General features: G+C 35.3%; 3 protein-coding genes and 2 long non-coding RNA genes across 6 annotated transcripts in view; 1 reads left to right on the forward strand and 4 right to left on the reverse strand.

The window, feature by feature from the left end:
- The window catches only part of LOC100181642 (CTD small phosphatase-like protein 2), a gene marked incomplete in the record, with an annotated part of 4705 nt that extends 3669 nt beyond the window's left edge, over positions 1-1036 (reverse strand). Inside the window, 3 exon segments of the mRNA XM_009862908.3 lie at positions 54-163; positions 456-539; positions 852-1036. Coding sequence (XP_009861210.2) covers positions 54-163; positions 456-539; positions 852-941 — 284 coding nt within the window.
- Positions 1037-2020: 984 nt separating this feature from the next.
- Positions 2021-5777, reverse strand: LOC100187413. 2 transcript variants are annotated; one of them, XM_009862909.3, is made up of 7 exons: positions 5654-5777; positions 4818-4961; positions 4103-4237; positions 3846-3884; positions 3371-3523; positions 2813-2950; positions 2021-2323 (listed from the first exon to the last, which is right to left on the reverse strand). In XM_009862909.3, the coding sequence occupies exons 1-7, from the start codon at positions 5745-5747 to the stop codon at positions 2277-2279; spliced, it is 750 nt and encodes a 249-aa protein (XP_009861211.1). In that variant the 5' UTR covers positions 5748-5777; the 3' UTR covers positions 2021-2276. The 2 variants fall into 2 exon arrangements, with proteins under 2 accessions (XP_009861211.1, XP_002124835.1); XM_002124799.3 differs by having other exon boundaries at positions 4818-4958; positions 5654-5776.
- A 1763-nt stretch (positions 5778-7540) lies between these two features.
- Positions 7541-8374, forward strand: LOC113474969. The gene is made up of 2 exons (XR_003396684.1): positions 7541-7630; positions 8228-8374. It is a non-coding gene; the product is annotated as an uncharacterized LOC113474969 (long non-coding RNA).
- LOC100182656 (alpha-(1,3)-fucosyltransferase 6-like) lies at positions 8247-13740 on the reverse strand. The gene is made up of 4 exons (XM_002124970.4): positions 13345-13740; positions 11564-11783; positions 8975-11124; positions 8247-8347 (listed from the first exon to the last, which is right to left on the reverse strand). Exons 1-3 carry the CDS (start codon positions 13662-13664, stop codon positions 10519-10521), a joined length of 1146 nt encoding a protein of 381 aa, XP_002125006.1. The 5' UTR covers positions 13665-13740; the 3' UTR covers positions 8247-8347; positions 8975-10518.
- A 1254-nt stretch (positions 13741-14994) lies between these two features.
- LOC113474970 lies at positions 14995-17082 on the reverse strand. Its single transcript, XR_003396685.1, has 2 exons — positions 16611-17082; positions 14995-15932 (listed from the first exon to the last, which is right to left on the reverse strand). It is a non-coding gene; the product is annotated as an uncharacterized LOC113474970 (long non-coding RNA).
- Between the last annotated feature and the right edge of the window lie 259 nt (positions 17083-17341).

Here is a 17341-nt window from a genome sequence, read left to right on the forward strand (position 1 = left end):
TTGTTTTCCCCTTGTTTTACATGACTAAACAGAAGCACGCAACAAACATGAACCTGATAGGAGTAGAATGTATAAAGTCATTATCGATGCTGTTGTCAATGGCACATTTCCTTCTCTTCCGAATTCTGTCAGCTTTTTCCAACTGAGGTGTGCGACCCTCGTTCTGTGTTGCACAATGTAAATGTTAAACGAAATAAAAAAGTGTTTGTTTTCCAACATTGTTGATTGCTACTGAGGCAGAAAAATTGCTGTTGTACAAACCAGTTGGTGCGAATTCAACTTATTTAAACAATGCAAATTTGATATTTAATATGTTCAAAAAGACATGCGGCAAATTGCTGTAGTAGCTTGAGCTTCCATGGCAATTAGTAATGTTGACTTGGTGGTACGTGGTCTATTTCATGGATTATGAATATATAAATAAATTTAACACATAATGACCAAAGCGTTGATACCTTTGCTTGTACAGATGTACCGGATATTAATCGTTTGATTGAAGTAAATATGCTGTCAGGTGAAACATGGACTTCTTCATCATCCTGAAACAACAATATTATTAAGTTGAATAAATTACAAAGCAATTGCAGATCGGGGTGAATTGGGATAAAAACAGATCGGGGTGAATTGGGATAAAAAGAAAAATGCACCGGCTTTTCTTCCGACCTAATATAAAACATTTCTTTACTCAACAAGCGAAACCAGATGTGTGGTGTCATGAAGCATGGTTGGTTATTTTATGCTCGCGACGAGGCGGCTATGATAAGAAATCACCAATCTGGACTAAATGTAAATTAACGCCCAAAATATTTTAATAAAAAAACTGAATAAGATTTGGCTTATGAGATGCTCACCTCGCTAGTAGATAGTTTCCGCTTTAATGATTTACGACTCGTTTGTTCCGAAGTTTGTTGATCGGAAATTCTTCTATCGCGTAACCTCATCTCATATTTGTTAATTTACAACAATAGGCTGTTTTGTATCAGCTAGCAAACTTATGATGGGAGAATATAATTGATCATTAGAAAATGCAATACTGAACGTAACTTATTTCCCATAGAAGTGCATGAACATTTTGTTCAAGTTTATATAAAAATACATACTTAGGTTAAATATGTAGTATGAAAGTCTACTCATATAAACTATGCTATGTGAATAAGAATCAACGTAATATAGTTGCTTAGACTAAATATGTGTTCCGTGAGTTTTATGTTTAATATGTGTATGCGGTTAAACTAAACTAAATAACAAATCTGCAATTTCCCGCCAACAAACAAATTGAATTCGGAGCAAAAATCAACAACATTCAGATTAAAATACCCCGGATGTGAAAATGAATTTATTTCCGATACGACGAAGGCACGTTAGCTTACTCCCCAATGATTTACACATATTTCGTAGACAATATAAGAAAGTTGAAACATACATATCATAGTATTTCTTTTTACTAAAATAAAAATATGAGCAACTTGATAAAACTTTATTCTTCAAGCATAACTGTGCAAAACAAACCAAAGATGATACAATATGCATGCACCACCAGATTGGACCAGAGTAGTATAAATTCCGAGCAGTCCAACTGCCGTCTTTGTGTGTCCAAAATAGAGCAAAAGCGGTGACTTACTTTGAAAATGGGTTTAAACCTCTATTAAATAACTAAAATGTATTCATTCATAAATTCAATCAGGTTAGAGCAACTTGCTGTGTCTGGGCCAGGGGTATTCGAGCTAACGAACAATATGTTTCGCTCTATAGAACCTATCGAATATCGGGGACATGATTGAGAAAATTGCCCGCCTCGTGTACTAGTAATAATACATGCTGCAAAATTATTTCCTGGTGGTTTCTTGAATAACTTTCCAGTATAAATAGAAATCAATGCAATAACTTGGACGCGATCCAAGTAAACGTCCACACATTAGAAACCTTTGGCTTTCTTTACGTTCACAACAAACATATAAACAAATAAGAGTAGAATAATACCCTTCCGTATTTAATATATAAAAAAAATAAATATAAAAAATAACACGGCGAGTTTTGAACCTTTAATATCGAGCTTCCAACTCCAAACGCTTGACGATTATTGGGCACGTAAATCTTTTTATTTAAATAACGCATAAAGCTGGTTAAAATTACAGATTTTATTATTGTTTTTATCAAAGCATGCAAATATTAAAAAATGCAACAACGTATAAGTTCTCCTTGCGATGAAAACGTTATTGTGACACAAAAGGGTCTGCAACCAGTTAAGTTGTCGCCTTAGCGCTTGGTCAAAAGGTTCATGCAGCAAAACGATACAAACATTCCGGTGGAGAAGTAGGCGCTTCTGCAAAAATCCATAACTTAAAGGTAAATATACATTGACATCATATATTTTTCTATTTGTGTGTATATAACAACTTCAGACGATACATATAGTCTTAGAATATCTGAAGCCATTTTAAAATCTATAGGGCAGGAAAAGATGTGACACCGTTGTATTCTATTTTCGCGTCAACAAGGAGCATTCAAAGAATTTAAAACCATATTCTAACGACTCCAATAGACCGTTGTTAATTGGTTAAAACACGATCATGATATTTGGATATTACGTGGAAATGGTGTCCCATCTTACTCTACTATATTACTGTAGGGTAAGATGGGATACCGTAAGTACCCACATCCAATATTTCCCGATTCGGTTTTTAACAATTGCCAGCGCCTTTTTTGGAGTCGCTACACACATTAGCAGAATGGTAACAAGGCACTTTTATTTTAGTTGCTGCGCAAACAGTGGTTTATATAATATTATCTGTTTTTTATTCTTTTTACTTACGACATTTTTCTTTCACGCAAGTGAGGCAACGGATTGGGTCCATTCCACACTTAGGGGGTGAACCATAGAAAACCAAGTTTTGTAAACTGTAACACCAATCATAGCAAGATTCAAATTCCTTGCATACTTTGTATGATACTGCAATGAAATATATAGTAGAATAAGGAAACAGAAAAGGTAAACTATATATTTTTATGTCCGCTCTAATTAACAAGTAGGCAATGAATCTAAAGTTTGCGAGCAAAGTAAATTGCCTAACATCGTGAACTCGTTAGTAATTCAGTAATCGAGGTGTTGCTTTATTGTGCTGAGACACATACAAGTTTACAAAAACGTCCGATCCCTCTTTCACACCTGTCGGCAACAACATATATTGTAAAGCTTCTTCGCCGCACGGTAGCAGCATTGAGCTTTTAAATTGAACTGATACTTTTATATTATTCATTCCCTCCAAAAAAATATACTTATATATAAATATTATTCATTCTCGCGTGGCATTGTAACGACAGTGTTTTCAACATATTTGACATTGGGCGTAAAATTGTGGTTGAATTCTACCTGTTGTTGGAATAGGACAATGTGCTCGAAGACATGAGATCACCGGCATAAACTCTAAGCATTGACGATCTGTGTCGCACTCGGTGCACGACCATGTTCGGATCATCAGTTCATCAGGACTTCCAGTTCTTTGCACTTCTTTAGATACAGAACCTGTAGTGGAATAAATGGTAATAAAACAACTTTGACACGTAATATGATTAATTGCAAGTTGTTTTATCTTTTATGTTTCATACACCTCGTGACCACTTACGAGTAATCATGTTGGTGAATTGTAGGCAATTACTATTTGTTGATTTTTAAAATGTATTTCTGACAATTTGGACTATTCGGGTGGTTAACACTGAGTTAATTATCGTAAAGTTTCTTGCCAAGAACACACACGCCTAAAATGGTAGCAGCAGCGTCAAGCATTAAAGCTCATATAATTCTATTAAACAACATGCATGACATAGTTAGCAGAGTTGAAACTTACGAGGGTGTGCAACGCAGTGCGGCATGTCATTGAAGGATTCTAAATAAACAATAAGTTTTAATGTAAATAACATAAGTATTTTGTTCTTATCTCTTATAGAGTACAGCACTTATAAATAGCAGCCTAACTGAAACAAGGAAAAGAAGAAATAGCAACAGAATGACATTCGTGAAACAAACTTGGGGAAAAACTACTTTAGTAAAAGTAAATATTTTTTAAGGTAAATATTAAAGCTCTTTGTTGTAAAGTTAACTTACGACATTGTGGGTGGCCCAACACGCATTCATAACATTGGAAAACCAAGTCGCATTCATTGGGACGTGGAATGTAGTTTGAGGTATATGAGCATTCGTCCTCGCAAGCATAAAAGTCAACACAATCTGCCCGCTTTTCTAAAACAGAAGAAACGTTTAAGTGTTTTTGACATATTTAATTTCAACTTAGTTTTGTACACGCATTTTACATTCAGCTTTTTTAACTACTGTAGTTATCTGAAAAGAGTGAAAGAGGGCCAGTAAAAGTGTAGCCGTTGAGCCCAGCATGCAGTGAAGTCACATTGATTTGAATCTTAAGATATTTTCTATGTTTAAGTTTGTAAACATAACTATCGAATAATAAACACTTTAACCGGTTACTTAGACTTAGAGGTTAATAGGCCATGAGAAGAACACCCAAAGTGCCCCATCCGTGATAAAATCTATAATCTCTATGGGGTTTTACCCCACCCAATGTTAGACACGATTATCTGCAGCCAACCTTCTTGACGAAGAAAGCGTATGTATAGTCACAAGGCGAAGAAACTTGCACAAAGTTAAAATGAAGAAGTGAATAAATAAATTTATTTTCTCTTCGGTTACGACAATGAAGGTCAGAAAAAAAGTTTACGAAGTCGAAAAGTCGGAAAAACTTTCCTTAACGAGCATCACTGCAAATGCGAACATGATGTTTTAACATCTAAATGTAAACACTTACCAAACAATTGGCTCTGCGATCCGTAGTAGCATTTATGTGCACACGTTAAGTAATCATGTACAACGGCACATCGCGGATCATTGTGACACGGTTGACATATAATTGCTTGTCGTATTTTTAACTCGTCGATGCTGTATTGAACTGCTAAAACAAAATAAAACTTGAAAATGTTTGTTAAACTTTTGCTTTAACTTTAGGTTTGTTTTATTTTCATATACATAAAACCTATAGACGTGATTAAAATATTTTTGTAATTTGCAATTAAACAAATCGTATTTTTGTTGTTATAGTAAGATGGCACGGGACATCTTTGGCACACAATATAAAAGTATCCTGATCGTGTTTTAAACAATTAACAACCGTCTTGTGGGAGTTGTGACGATACAGTTTGATTATTCCTTAAGTGTCTTTTTTGCTACCAAGTTGGAACGAGAAAGTGAACTAAACAAGTGTCCCATCTCTCCCCATACTACTATATATCTTTTTGAAAGTATATTTTTTGAAAGTTCTTCTTGGTGCGGGGAATGAAGAACAAACGAACACGATCGAAACTTAATATAGTTGGTTGGTGAGATTTAACATGCTTTTATTCACATCGCTCAATTTGGTAATCAACTAGAAAATATAAAACGGTATCCTTACGTCTCTAAACAAGTGTTGGTAATTGTAAAACAAGATTAGAAAATACGGGATATTATGTGCTAAGGCATATTCCACTTTGCCCCAGCACAGTACTGTATATATACTTCAAATAGCATACGTGGGCTTTTAACCCAATAACCGCTAATTCCCGTACACCAAACATATATACAAATATATCAGAAATATTAACCAACCATGTTCTTTTAATCTTTGTATCCGTGTCGCTTCATACCCAGCCAGACTTGCAAGAACGAAGATTAATATCTTGGAGAATGAAAAGACCTTCATGTTTGTAGGGGGGTAAACTTTTCAAATATTTTCGTATTTAAGGAAGAGCAAGCGCTCGAGGGCGAGCTATGTTTGTTGTAAGTGATGTTTATTGGCGCCATGTGACGTGTAAAGTTCACTGAGACGTTAGTTGAGTTTTGGTTGTGAATTTGTTCTCAATAAACCTCAATAAATATAACTCGTTATTGGCTCGCGTGGTGGACACCACGACAGTTGTTATAACAAGAGCGTTCTGGTTTATGTCGCGTATATAAGTTACCACGTATATAACTTGGTGAATATATACATGATTTAAATTCATTCATTTCATTTTGTTGCTAATTGCCTCAAATAATCTAATCTTGTAGTTACCCCGAAGAGATTAATAATCAAATGTCGTTATGTTACTAACTTAAAATTTTCATTTATTAGCCTTTGGTGGTTTTTGATCAGATGGTGTAAAATGCTATTTTTGTTTTAAGCTATATATTTAATGTGTTTTTTTATAAATACAGTATATCATCAGGGTAAGATAAAACATGTTGGTATTTATTTCTATTTCATCGTTCCATTTGTTGGTAAACAATCAACATTTAACAAACTTTGTATGCTAACAATATTCATTTTACCCAACCCTGCAATATAATTTGATCAATATCTGTGAACAACAGTTGATATAAATACGCAAAAAAAAGAAACGTAAAACTGCTTAAAAAAATCTGTTTGAATAAAGTAACAAAGACCGGATTAATTAAAATAACAAACAGAAAGGAATTGACAAGAAAACGATATTCGTAATATACTACGATACGGGTAAAAACTACTTGAGTAAAAACGTAAAATATAAGCGTGGCCGCAAAACCCACAATACAGTATAAATCAACTCGTATTCAGTTGTCAAAGAGAACGAAAGTTTACGAGATAATTACCGACAAAGATACTCGAGTGAAAGTAATTTATATATTAGATCTATTTGCGGTTAAAACAACTATAATAGGGCGGGGGGAATATGGGACCCTTTAACACATAATATCTAAATATCCTGATTGTGTTTTAAACTATACCAACAACGGCTTATAGAGTCGTGAGAATACGGTTTAATAATTCTTTGAATGTTCTTTGTTTACTGCTAAATGAGAAACGGTGTCCCATCTTCCCCATCCTTCTTAACAAACAAACTCAATACAATTGTTCTGACCAACATTACACACCTCCGTTCTTGTAAAGAAAATCTTAAAATATTTCTCGTGTGTTATTTGTTCAGCAGCATATGCAAACGTCCGAAACAAATTTAAATCAAAATATTTCATTAAATAGGAGAAGACGATTATATGATTATGAAATTATAAATCTCACAGAATACAATTATTTTGTCTTATGGTTGGTAACGTGTCTTGTATCTCCCGACTGTGATTTCGTTACGAGGATCGCCCAACTTTACGAGCATTAGATCTGGGTCGGATTCATAGAATATTTCGGAGTTGCATATTAGGCGTAGTAGTTTGGTTTGTAGAAACCTATTTGTGAGCTCTTTAGAATGCCCAGCTTTGTTTTATCGCTATTTAAATGGTTCCCACGTTCTTTAAAAATATGTTTATTTTAGGTTTAAAACAGGGCCAGACTTTAATCCTGCCTTAGGGTAAATCAATGTAACAAGGTGCTTCTTATTTATGTTTTTCTCCGAATACACTTACACACGGCCACACAAACTTTAAGACATATTTCAAATAAAAGCTAAGAGTTTTGCGCAAATGTTTTATTTCGACGAAATGTTTAGCTTGTTGTACAGTTTGGCAAAGTTTAACTTAAGCAAGCACTTGTGAACAAAACAAGTGGTGGTGCTTAGTTGTCGTTCCTGTCGTCAGGTCTTTCTGGGTTGTAAGGAGGTGGCAAGCACGCAGGAGGTGGGACAGATGCTACAAAGAGGAAATGTGTTTAAGTTATCTTTATATATTATTGACACATTACAGATAATGACATTTGTTTAAAATATTTCCATGTGATAATACTATATAGGGTATTAGCTCCTAAATCGAATATTTGTTGACCGTTAAACAATTAACATGACTCTTTTAGATGATGCGGTTGTTAAATACTGTAAATAACCTATGTTAGCTACCAAATAAGACGAGTAAAGAGAATAAAAAAAAACGTCCCATCTTATCCCATACTATATTATACAAACTCCTGGCATCACTGAATATATGGTTTAAATTTTGAAACCAAAACGTTTGAAATGGAAATCGTACCTCACAAATGTATTGCTGTGTTTGTATTAGAAATAAATGTTAACGATTGTGTTTATGTTGGTACAAAAATGGATACTTTAGAATGATGGATAAAACAGGGATTTCCGGGCGTTTTAATACAAACATAATAAGCCCATATATATCATACGATTTGTATCATTGAAATTGGTATCGTATACTTGTGTTCTCATGTTTGTAATGAATATCAAAATCAAAATATTTAAAATCTCACGGCAGTTTTCGTTGATGCAGACTGCGCATCTTAAGCGATCGGTTCCACATCTGGCTGATGGTCGTTGAATAGAAGCCATTACATAGAAGCCATACATGCGCCAGAACATCCACCGAATTGGTTGCACTCGGATGCAGATGCTATAGTGGGGTTGGTTAGGAACATGTGTGTCATACATTTATGGGATTTAATTAAAACAATAAGATGAACATAACTAACTTTAGACGGTAAACCTTCAATATAAGTTGACCAAGAGAGGTGATTAAGTGGTTTATACAACACATACTTAATGGTTTATTTATTTCCTGGCAAATAATACCGAAGATAGAATTATTTGGAAGATAAGGGAACCAACAGTATATACAACACCGGTCGTTAATATAAAATATTAATATTAGTACTTTTTAATTGCCTTTTCGATTCAATAGCGAAGATTAAAAAATGGTGTTGGCACAACAACAGTTGTTAAAACTCGCTTTTGGTTAAAGCATGTCCATGTTAAATAAACAAGAAGCGTGTTCACTACAGCAGACAAACAACAAGTCATTTATGTTTAATTATTTTCAAATATAATAGGCTATATAGCATGGTGTGATGGGGGAAGACGGGGCTTTTTTACAAATAAACTGTCATATAGTTTTAATCTGAAAATATTGGGCAATACGTGCTTAAAGATCCTGTCTTTTACCACTCCACTATAATATTATAAATAACGTAAAGTTAATATTTTTATACTGTATGTAATGTATTGTGTTCTAATGGTTTACCTGATATAGGTAAAGAACATCCACGTAGGCAAGTTATCAGCGGCTTGATAGTAGAACATCTAGTATCGTTATCGCATCTATTGCATGCCAATGAACGCAACAACAATTCCTCCCGGCTTCCAATCCTTTGGATTTCCAACGGGATTAATCCTTTGAAAAGAATAAGTTAATCTTTATGCAAATGAAAGATGGTTATTCATCGCCGTGTGACTGGACAACAACAGTCGTTATAAAATTAGCGTTCTGTTCTCGTGCCCGCTTACCATCACGCACGTATAGGTTTGTAAATAGTAATTTTTTGAGATTTTATATGTAGTGCTGACAATTTAAGCAACCTAAAAGCGAGCACTGTGTTAAAGCGATTGATGTTGAGTAACTTGCCTAAAGGACACATACGCCCACAATTGCAGTATCGTATACGCCAGAACCCATGTTGGGCGGAGGCAGGTGCTGTGTGTGCAACTTAACGCCGATAAATACTTGGTGATAGTTGTTATATAAGTGATCGTTTATTATCTCGGTTATAAATATTTAACCCGTATCAACCAACTTGTCGAAACTGCACTAGTATATAAAGATACTTGTAAACTGTTTATCGTGTCTGCTCACTGTAGACTTATCGCGCCTTACGCGCTCTATGCATTGTTGCCCGAGGTTGCCTTGCCGCCGCGTGTCCTTCTTTCCTTGTGTTAGACTTATCGTGCTGCAGTGTTCACTGTATTATGCGAAGGTTGTTGAGTATGAATGTAGTACCTTAGAATTACGTTATAAATATTGTGCGCTTTGTGTATTTAACGTTGTGTGCGTTTGCAGATGCAGTCTAATAAAGCCTATATTATTGAAGCTTGTAATTAGGTTAGGACAATACTCATATCAAAACATCACTTACGAGGTTGTATAATGCAGTTGGGAACCTGATGAAAGGTTTCTAAAATAAAAGTCACAAATAATGTGTGAACGACTATAACATAAAATGTGGTAACTTACGGCAGTTTGGTTTTTCCATTGCACGTTCATAACAGCTGAAAATTTGATTCAAACATTTCTTGGCAAGGGCTGTCTTTATACAGATAAAATTTTATGAGAATATGTAACTTATTTATCCTTGCATGGCAGGCAACAACAATCGTTATAACATCCCATAGACCGTTGTTAATTGTTTAAAATACGATCAGGATATTTGGATATTATGTGCTAAAGGTGTCCCATCTTCCCCCACCCCACTGTATTATATTTGTTATGTTAAATAACATAAGCCAAATTTAAATGACTGAAATAACGTAGGAAAGCAATATATGTAGTACGTGCAAAAACAAATATATTCTATGACGTCGCCATTGCGAATATATATGTGTCTTGGACAAACGTCTTATAACGCCTGAGTACCAATAGCACTAAAATTAATATTTTCCGATGGTGTTTTAACTAATCAACAGCGGTATTTTCGAGTCACAGGACAACGGTTATTCTGTAAATGTTCTTTGTTTTTCAACAAATGTAACAATAAAAGAGAATTGAAGCATGTACCATGTTGCCCCACCCTACTATACCACACATTCCTGCGGTTCAGAATTTATAAATTCGTCCGTTAAAGAATGAATAATTTTTGTTTCTTTATTTTCTATTAATTTCCTGCAAAGGTCTTTTGAACTCCCTTGCACGTGTATGTGCGGGTGTCTTTCTTTTGTCATTTCAATCATCTTTTCATCAGTCATGCTCTCGTCTTCCCTCCAGCGGAAGTATTTTCTGTACTCATCGTCGTTTTTATCGAGGAATTGCAAATACTCAGCGAGCTTTGCTGGGCTATCGAAGTCGTCGGTGTGAATGAAGGAATCGAGCGGAGCAACCGACAACACGTCGTCTTTTGTCGGACCCCAAACCACTGGAACCATGTCGTTCCTTAATGCATTGTCCCAGAACTTCTCCGTTATATAGTCGGTACAATGTAACGCGTTCTCGAATGCAAAGTAAAACTTATATTCTCTCCACCTCGGTTCAAAGTTAGCGGGAAACGATCGTGGGATGTGTTCAGTAAAATGAAAGCAACCTCCGAACCTTTTAATGTCCAACCCGGCTGCGACAAGTGACTTAAAATATTCCATTCGTTTGTTTGCACCCACTGACCCACCGCAATGACTAACTCCCCAAAGCTGTGACAAATTACATAAATATATTGAATGAATTCAATTTATATACCGTTGCATGGAGAGGCAGCAACAGTCGTTTTAACACGAGTTTTTGCCCACAATAGTAGCAGTGACGAGCTTTGAGTCCACAAACTTTAGGCTTGTTGCAGGCGGGCTAACGACTGTGAAACGGCACCGAGCAAAATATAGTTACTTCTGCAGCAAAACTGCTGCCATTTATTTACTGTGGCATGGTATTGCGTAAACAACATACAGTATCAGCAGCCATTGCATGATGTGAAGGACTTAAAATGTATAAACTTGTTTTTTTTTAAACGTGCAATATTATTTGTGTTATTTAGCCTATTTATCATAATCTGTTCAAGAATTTTGCAGCGATCCATCTTACCCCGTCTGAAAACCGCGAATTATCATAAAAATAAAACAAAGCTGATTTACTTACCGCCATTTTCTTTTTGTGAGAAATTATTTTATCAACTGCTTGATTTCCTTTTGTGACAAAATTCAATATTTCTCTCCGGGACCCATACAACCTTTGTACATCTGCATCTCGCTTATAAGTCCACGTCCAATTGAAGAAACCATCGAACTCACGTAAAGCATTGCGACCGAAAATGGCTGGAGCTTCGGCGCACCACCATATAAATATTTGGTGTTTATCCCTGGAGGTAATGAATGAATGAAACGTTTTTACCTCATCGTGCACAGCGTAACAATCCTACTATGTTATGATGTCATAACATATGCATTGTGATGTAATAGATTGTGTTATACATTGGTGGATACAGAACAAAACAAATGACCTTGCACATACTGCTATGTTTTGGTTTTGTGTAGAAAACGCATGGTACTTTTACAATCATAGGCGCCAAGCTTTTAAACTACGAGTGACGCCATATAATGTAAATTCAGTCCGATATGAAAAAAACGTGCGTCGCAATCGTTACGTTTACATTACCCTTATCCCATTTTTATACCAAATTTTAAGACTATTTATTGAGCACGGTAGTGGTCATATAGATCCTTTTCCGTCGAACAGTTATGTTCTTGTTGTTTTTTTATGCGATTTTTTCCGCACTTATTTTAATCCCTAATTCTAGTAATTATTCTTTAATCTCTTGATTGAAATCAAATCAAAATATATAAACATATTTTCAGTTTTTAAACTAAATTTTTAAATTTAAAACCGCACAGTAAACGTGTGTGTGCCGAAACGTAGACGAGTGCTATTTTTTTATCGTTATCTTCGGTATAAACACCGCGTCTCTCGTTTCTTCGCTCTTTTAGTTTACCGCTCGCAATAAATCATTATGCAGCCGCCACAATATGAATCACATTAACTTCTAAAATTACCTATAATTACTGCGTGATTACGGTTTATCAAAATTAGCGTCTTCAAGCGACGACAAGGCTAACTGATAGTGTAAGTTTACATGTCAACTCATGGTACAGAAAAGAGCTTATTTACACATATTCTTTACCAATCTTTATACACCACGAATTTCATGTGTTATAACACATGTATAAATGCATTCTACCTACTGCTCCACAGTCACCAATGGCGGCTGAAAATCGCTGTGTTGGTTACTTTTGATTTGTTTTTGATCGATCTTAGTCGACCATTGTAGTAATAGGAATAATTAGTACTATGCTAATTAGTTTATACCGTGCTCATGATATTAGAACTTAAATCTCTTGTTTACATTATGACTGGCAGCAGAAGTAACGGAATGTAGGTTTTATGTGTATTACTGTACACGGTGTTGCTTTTTAAACAGATCTTTTACTTTTTAAATTTGCAACTTTGAACTTTTAGTCTTAATAATTTTTGTCTTTATTTTTTTCACCAAGCTGAGGTAATATGTCAGAATGCTCTTCAAACAGAAACCTCTAAACGTGTCGCTTGGACAGCATGACATGGCAATTTATTTGTCGCGTCATGCTAATGTTATCATCCCAAATAACTTTGAGCTGGCCGCCATCCGCTTGCGAGTTACCATGTATCTTTACAGGTGATTGATTTTTGGTTTTGCTAATAATTTTTAGCCTATTAGCGACCACTGAGTTGCAGCAATTGTCAACTAGTATCTTGTCCAAAAAAAACACGTGGCCAAGCCTCGAACCCGTAAACTCGGGGCTAGTAGCAAGCACACAAACCACTGCGGCATAGCAATGAATCACAAACAGCTACTATTTCCGCAGTGAAACACATGTTTAACGTACCTATAATTCTTCCAAGGCATGTCCCGTTTTCTAATTTTATCGAAGTGAAAAATCACGGCATCTGCGTCAGGTAATCTGCTTTGATCGTAAGTCACCGAGCATTCAATGTTCAGCCCAGCGTCTTCGTAAGTATTTCCCCAATACAAAAGCAGAGGCTTGTTTTTACCCGCTGCACTCATGCGTGTGGACTCACTGTTTGAAGACTGCTGCCGAGGGATGAAGTCGAACCGTAGCATTTTTTGGATACCCCACAATAACAATAGATTTAAAATCACAACGCTTATTACAGTAGAAAGTCTCCAATGGTAAGGGTGTTTCATGTTTTTCTGTGTTTAGACAAAATTGCAAAACAGTAAATAAAGTTTCGTTTAAACCAAAACGATAATAAATAAAGTAATGAAGATCAGAATAATTAAAAAAGCTAAGAGAAAGAAATTAGCAGCAAAACAACAGTTGTTAAAACACACTACGGGTAAAACTATACCTGAAATATCAATTATTAATTGCTGTCATTACAAATAATAAAATATATACTACACACGATACTGCGCTATCATATAAACATCAGGAGATTTCATTTTAGCTTATATTGTTGAACAACCCGTTTAAACAAAGCAATGAAGGAAGTTCCGTTGTATCCTGTCTATAGCTTTGTTTAAGTTCTCTATATGAATTGCTTTGGTTAAAACGACAAACAGAAAACGCATTTAGATTCATAAACACACACATATATATGTATTTAATACGGCTTCCATTTTAAAAAATTACGGTTTAAAAACTAAAGCCGTCTTTAGTGATGTCAGAAGTTAAAAAGTTAATTATTAATTTGTTTTAGATAACTTTGACTGAGCGTTTACTGTTTAAATATCTCTTATACCTGATCACGTTACACTTGAAACCTGTCTTACGGTTCACCGGTTTTTGAGCAGAACGTTCTTAGTGAACAATGTACAACAACCACTGTTATATTATGCACGATCAAACCTCGATACCCAAAGCAAAATGTAAGTTTAATATAATTTTACTTATGCAAGTACAATTCTAAACTATATTGTCTCTTCTAAGCAACATCGATTATTAGATAAATCTAACAATTAAAAGCAACACACCGCATAATACACAACAGAAACATAGCTGTAATAAAAGGCCTCAAGCTAATTCAACCGTGCGCACGCTGGCTTAATATAAGTAGACCTGGCTGTGCGGTATAGACGTATGATGTTCATTCGTTACGAAACAATAGTAGTCCACCAACAAAAGGAAACGTCACACGCACACATTATCTCAGATTTCCTTTTAATTTACTCCGATTTAGTACTCCGTATGACTGAATTTATACACTGTATTGTGGGCTTGGCAAACAGCAGCCACGCTTTTATTTGTCACTTTTACTTTTTACCCGAAGCAAGTTGGTTTAATTAGATCTTTATTACTGTATTATATATATAAGATAAATAAAAACCTATGTTATGACTAATAATCAATTATTTTGTATGTTCTTTGCAACTCGTAATCGACCCTATATTGTCGTGTTAAATATATCGTGCGGTTAGTTAGTTAATATTGTCTGTAACGAGAGGTTAGGGGTTTAATGCGTCGCTGCTATCGTTATGGGCGTATTCGTCCTTGAACAGCGACTCTTAACGGTAATTGCTCCAACCCATAGGTTTCACTAGAGGGTTGCCCAAAATTTCGGCCATACAGAAAATGTTATCCGCAAAGTAAAATACTTGGGTTCTGATAAGCGGGCACGACCGATTTAAAAAAAAACAAAAAAAATCAAGAGAGCAAGAATCAAATAAATGCACACGTCTTTTAATGAGCATATAGTAGGGTGGATGTGTTGTGCAGTGGATGTGAATACATTCAGACAGTCACTGATAATGACGTAGGAGGACATATGTGGTTCTTTATAGCTTACATGTTTCAATGTCATCGAGATTGCTAATAATTCACATGAATACGCAGAGTACCACTTGTGTAGAGAAGTCGACGATGTGCAGCCTTAACTTTGTATTACAAATGAACATCCAGATACTTGTTTTGAACCATCGCAGTATACTTGCGTATATTCTTGGTAGTAAGTTGCAATCCTCTCGACGAAGATACTTTGTTTTTGGTTGCTGGGTATGTTACTGTCTCCAAGCGACGCTGAAGAGGTGTAACAGAATTCTTCAGTGACTTCCCACATTGGCGAAGTGAACGGTTGAATGATACCGACGCGTGTTTCGGTTGAGAATCCCTTTGTAACTTGTAGAAATGAAGATGACCTAGTCGGTGCCTGTAGTAGTGTGCTCGAATTTTGAGGGTCTAGTGGGAATGATAGAAGCTTGAACTTGTATTTTAGACAAGCGTTCTGTTATCGAATGTAAACTGGTGGTTCCTGGCACAATGCTTGCAAACATACAATCGGTGTGATGATCATACTTCCAGTGGCAATGCGCAAACGTTTGTTTTGTACGGTTTGTGTTACGCTTCTGTTGGACTGAGATGCAGAGAAATATGCTTCGATTTCATATCCAATGACGGGACGTATCGAAGCTCGGTAAATAGCAAGCAAGGCTGATTTTTGCGCTCCCCATTTCGATCTGCAAAGGATATGGAGTAGATTTATTCGTAAGTGCGGAAAAAAGTCGCGCAAAAATCAAGTATCCATATAACCACTAACGTGCTCAATAAATTATTTATTTATCAAAATTAGCAAGAATCTTAAACTGTCAGGTATTATCCTGTGTTTTTTTCAACTTTGTAAAATTTCACATTTTTGTTAATTTGCTAAATATCTGTGTATGTTATAATATATATTTTTCGAATTATTTTTAATTAATAAAGGAGTGATAGTACCAATTCGTGGTGTATTTTGAGTTTGGAAATATTGGGCAATATGTGCTTAAGTGTCCCATCTCCCCCCACTGTACTAAGACGGTTTATTGCGCCATTAATCATTTACAAAACTTAAATATATATATATTAAAACTCACCGGAAGTTATTTAGCGATTTGAAACCAATGTGTAATTTTAGCAATTCGAAAACAAACAGGGTAAGAAGGAATAGTGAAAAATTCATGTTTATTTTAATTAATAAATGTATTTATTGTTGAAAATATATGTAAATAACACGAAATAATACTGCACGCTTTGAAAATCACATTTTATTTTTAAGGATTACATGTAAACAACATGAAATAATATTGTAGCACTCGAAAAATCAAGTTTAAATATTTTTTGTTTTGCCCTAGAGATATAGTTTGTAACTTGATACTTACAGTATGTACAGTATGTTATTGTATAGAACAGTGCTGTTCAACCGGTGTGCACAGTGCACCCTAGGGTGTACCAAAATATGCCAGGGGTGCACCAGTGCAAAAGGGTATAGGCCTACAAGGGTGCATCACAAACTTCAACAATTTTCAGCAATAATATTCAGTTTTGAACATTTTTCAAACCTAACGGATGGTTCGGTGTCGGTCCGTTTTCGGATGCGATTTACGCACGTTAACGCAATACGCATTTTGTGTACAGTCACCTTTACCATTTACGCTCTAATGAGTTGTTCTAGCCTTTCTATGGCTGTGGTATAAACAAGATATTTCAATAATTTAAAATCATAACGATACGTGCCCAGCAGACTCTGGTGCTCAGTAACTAGAGCTTTTCTCTCTTGGGTTGGTTTTATACGGAGCCATAGAAATATCATATTCCCGAGTGCTAAAAGTATTTATTTTTTTTGCCTATAAATGATATAAAATTTTTACAAAATATTTTTTTATTATTTTTTTCATTTTGTGTATTTTTTATCAAGTGAACGTTTGTCATTAAATTTAGTTAAGTATTTTGTGTCGAAAACGCTCTATGAAATACGTTCCCGGCTGTGCGGCTGTCAATCAAATGCTCACTAAGAATAGCTGTGTGTACTCTAGTCAGTCTAGTGTAGTTAACTATGGCATTGGTAAACGGTATGGACAGCCACTAAATATTTATACTTTAGTAACAGCTA

The sequence above is a fragment of the Ciona intestinalis genome, unplaced genomic scaffold (genome assembly GCF_000224145.3).
Source record: "Ciona intestinalis unplaced genomic scaffold, KH HT000062.2, whole genome shotgun sequence".
Taxonomy (NCBI): Eukaryota; Metazoa; Chordata; class Ascidiacea; order Phlebobranchia; family Cionidae; genus Ciona; species Ciona intestinalis.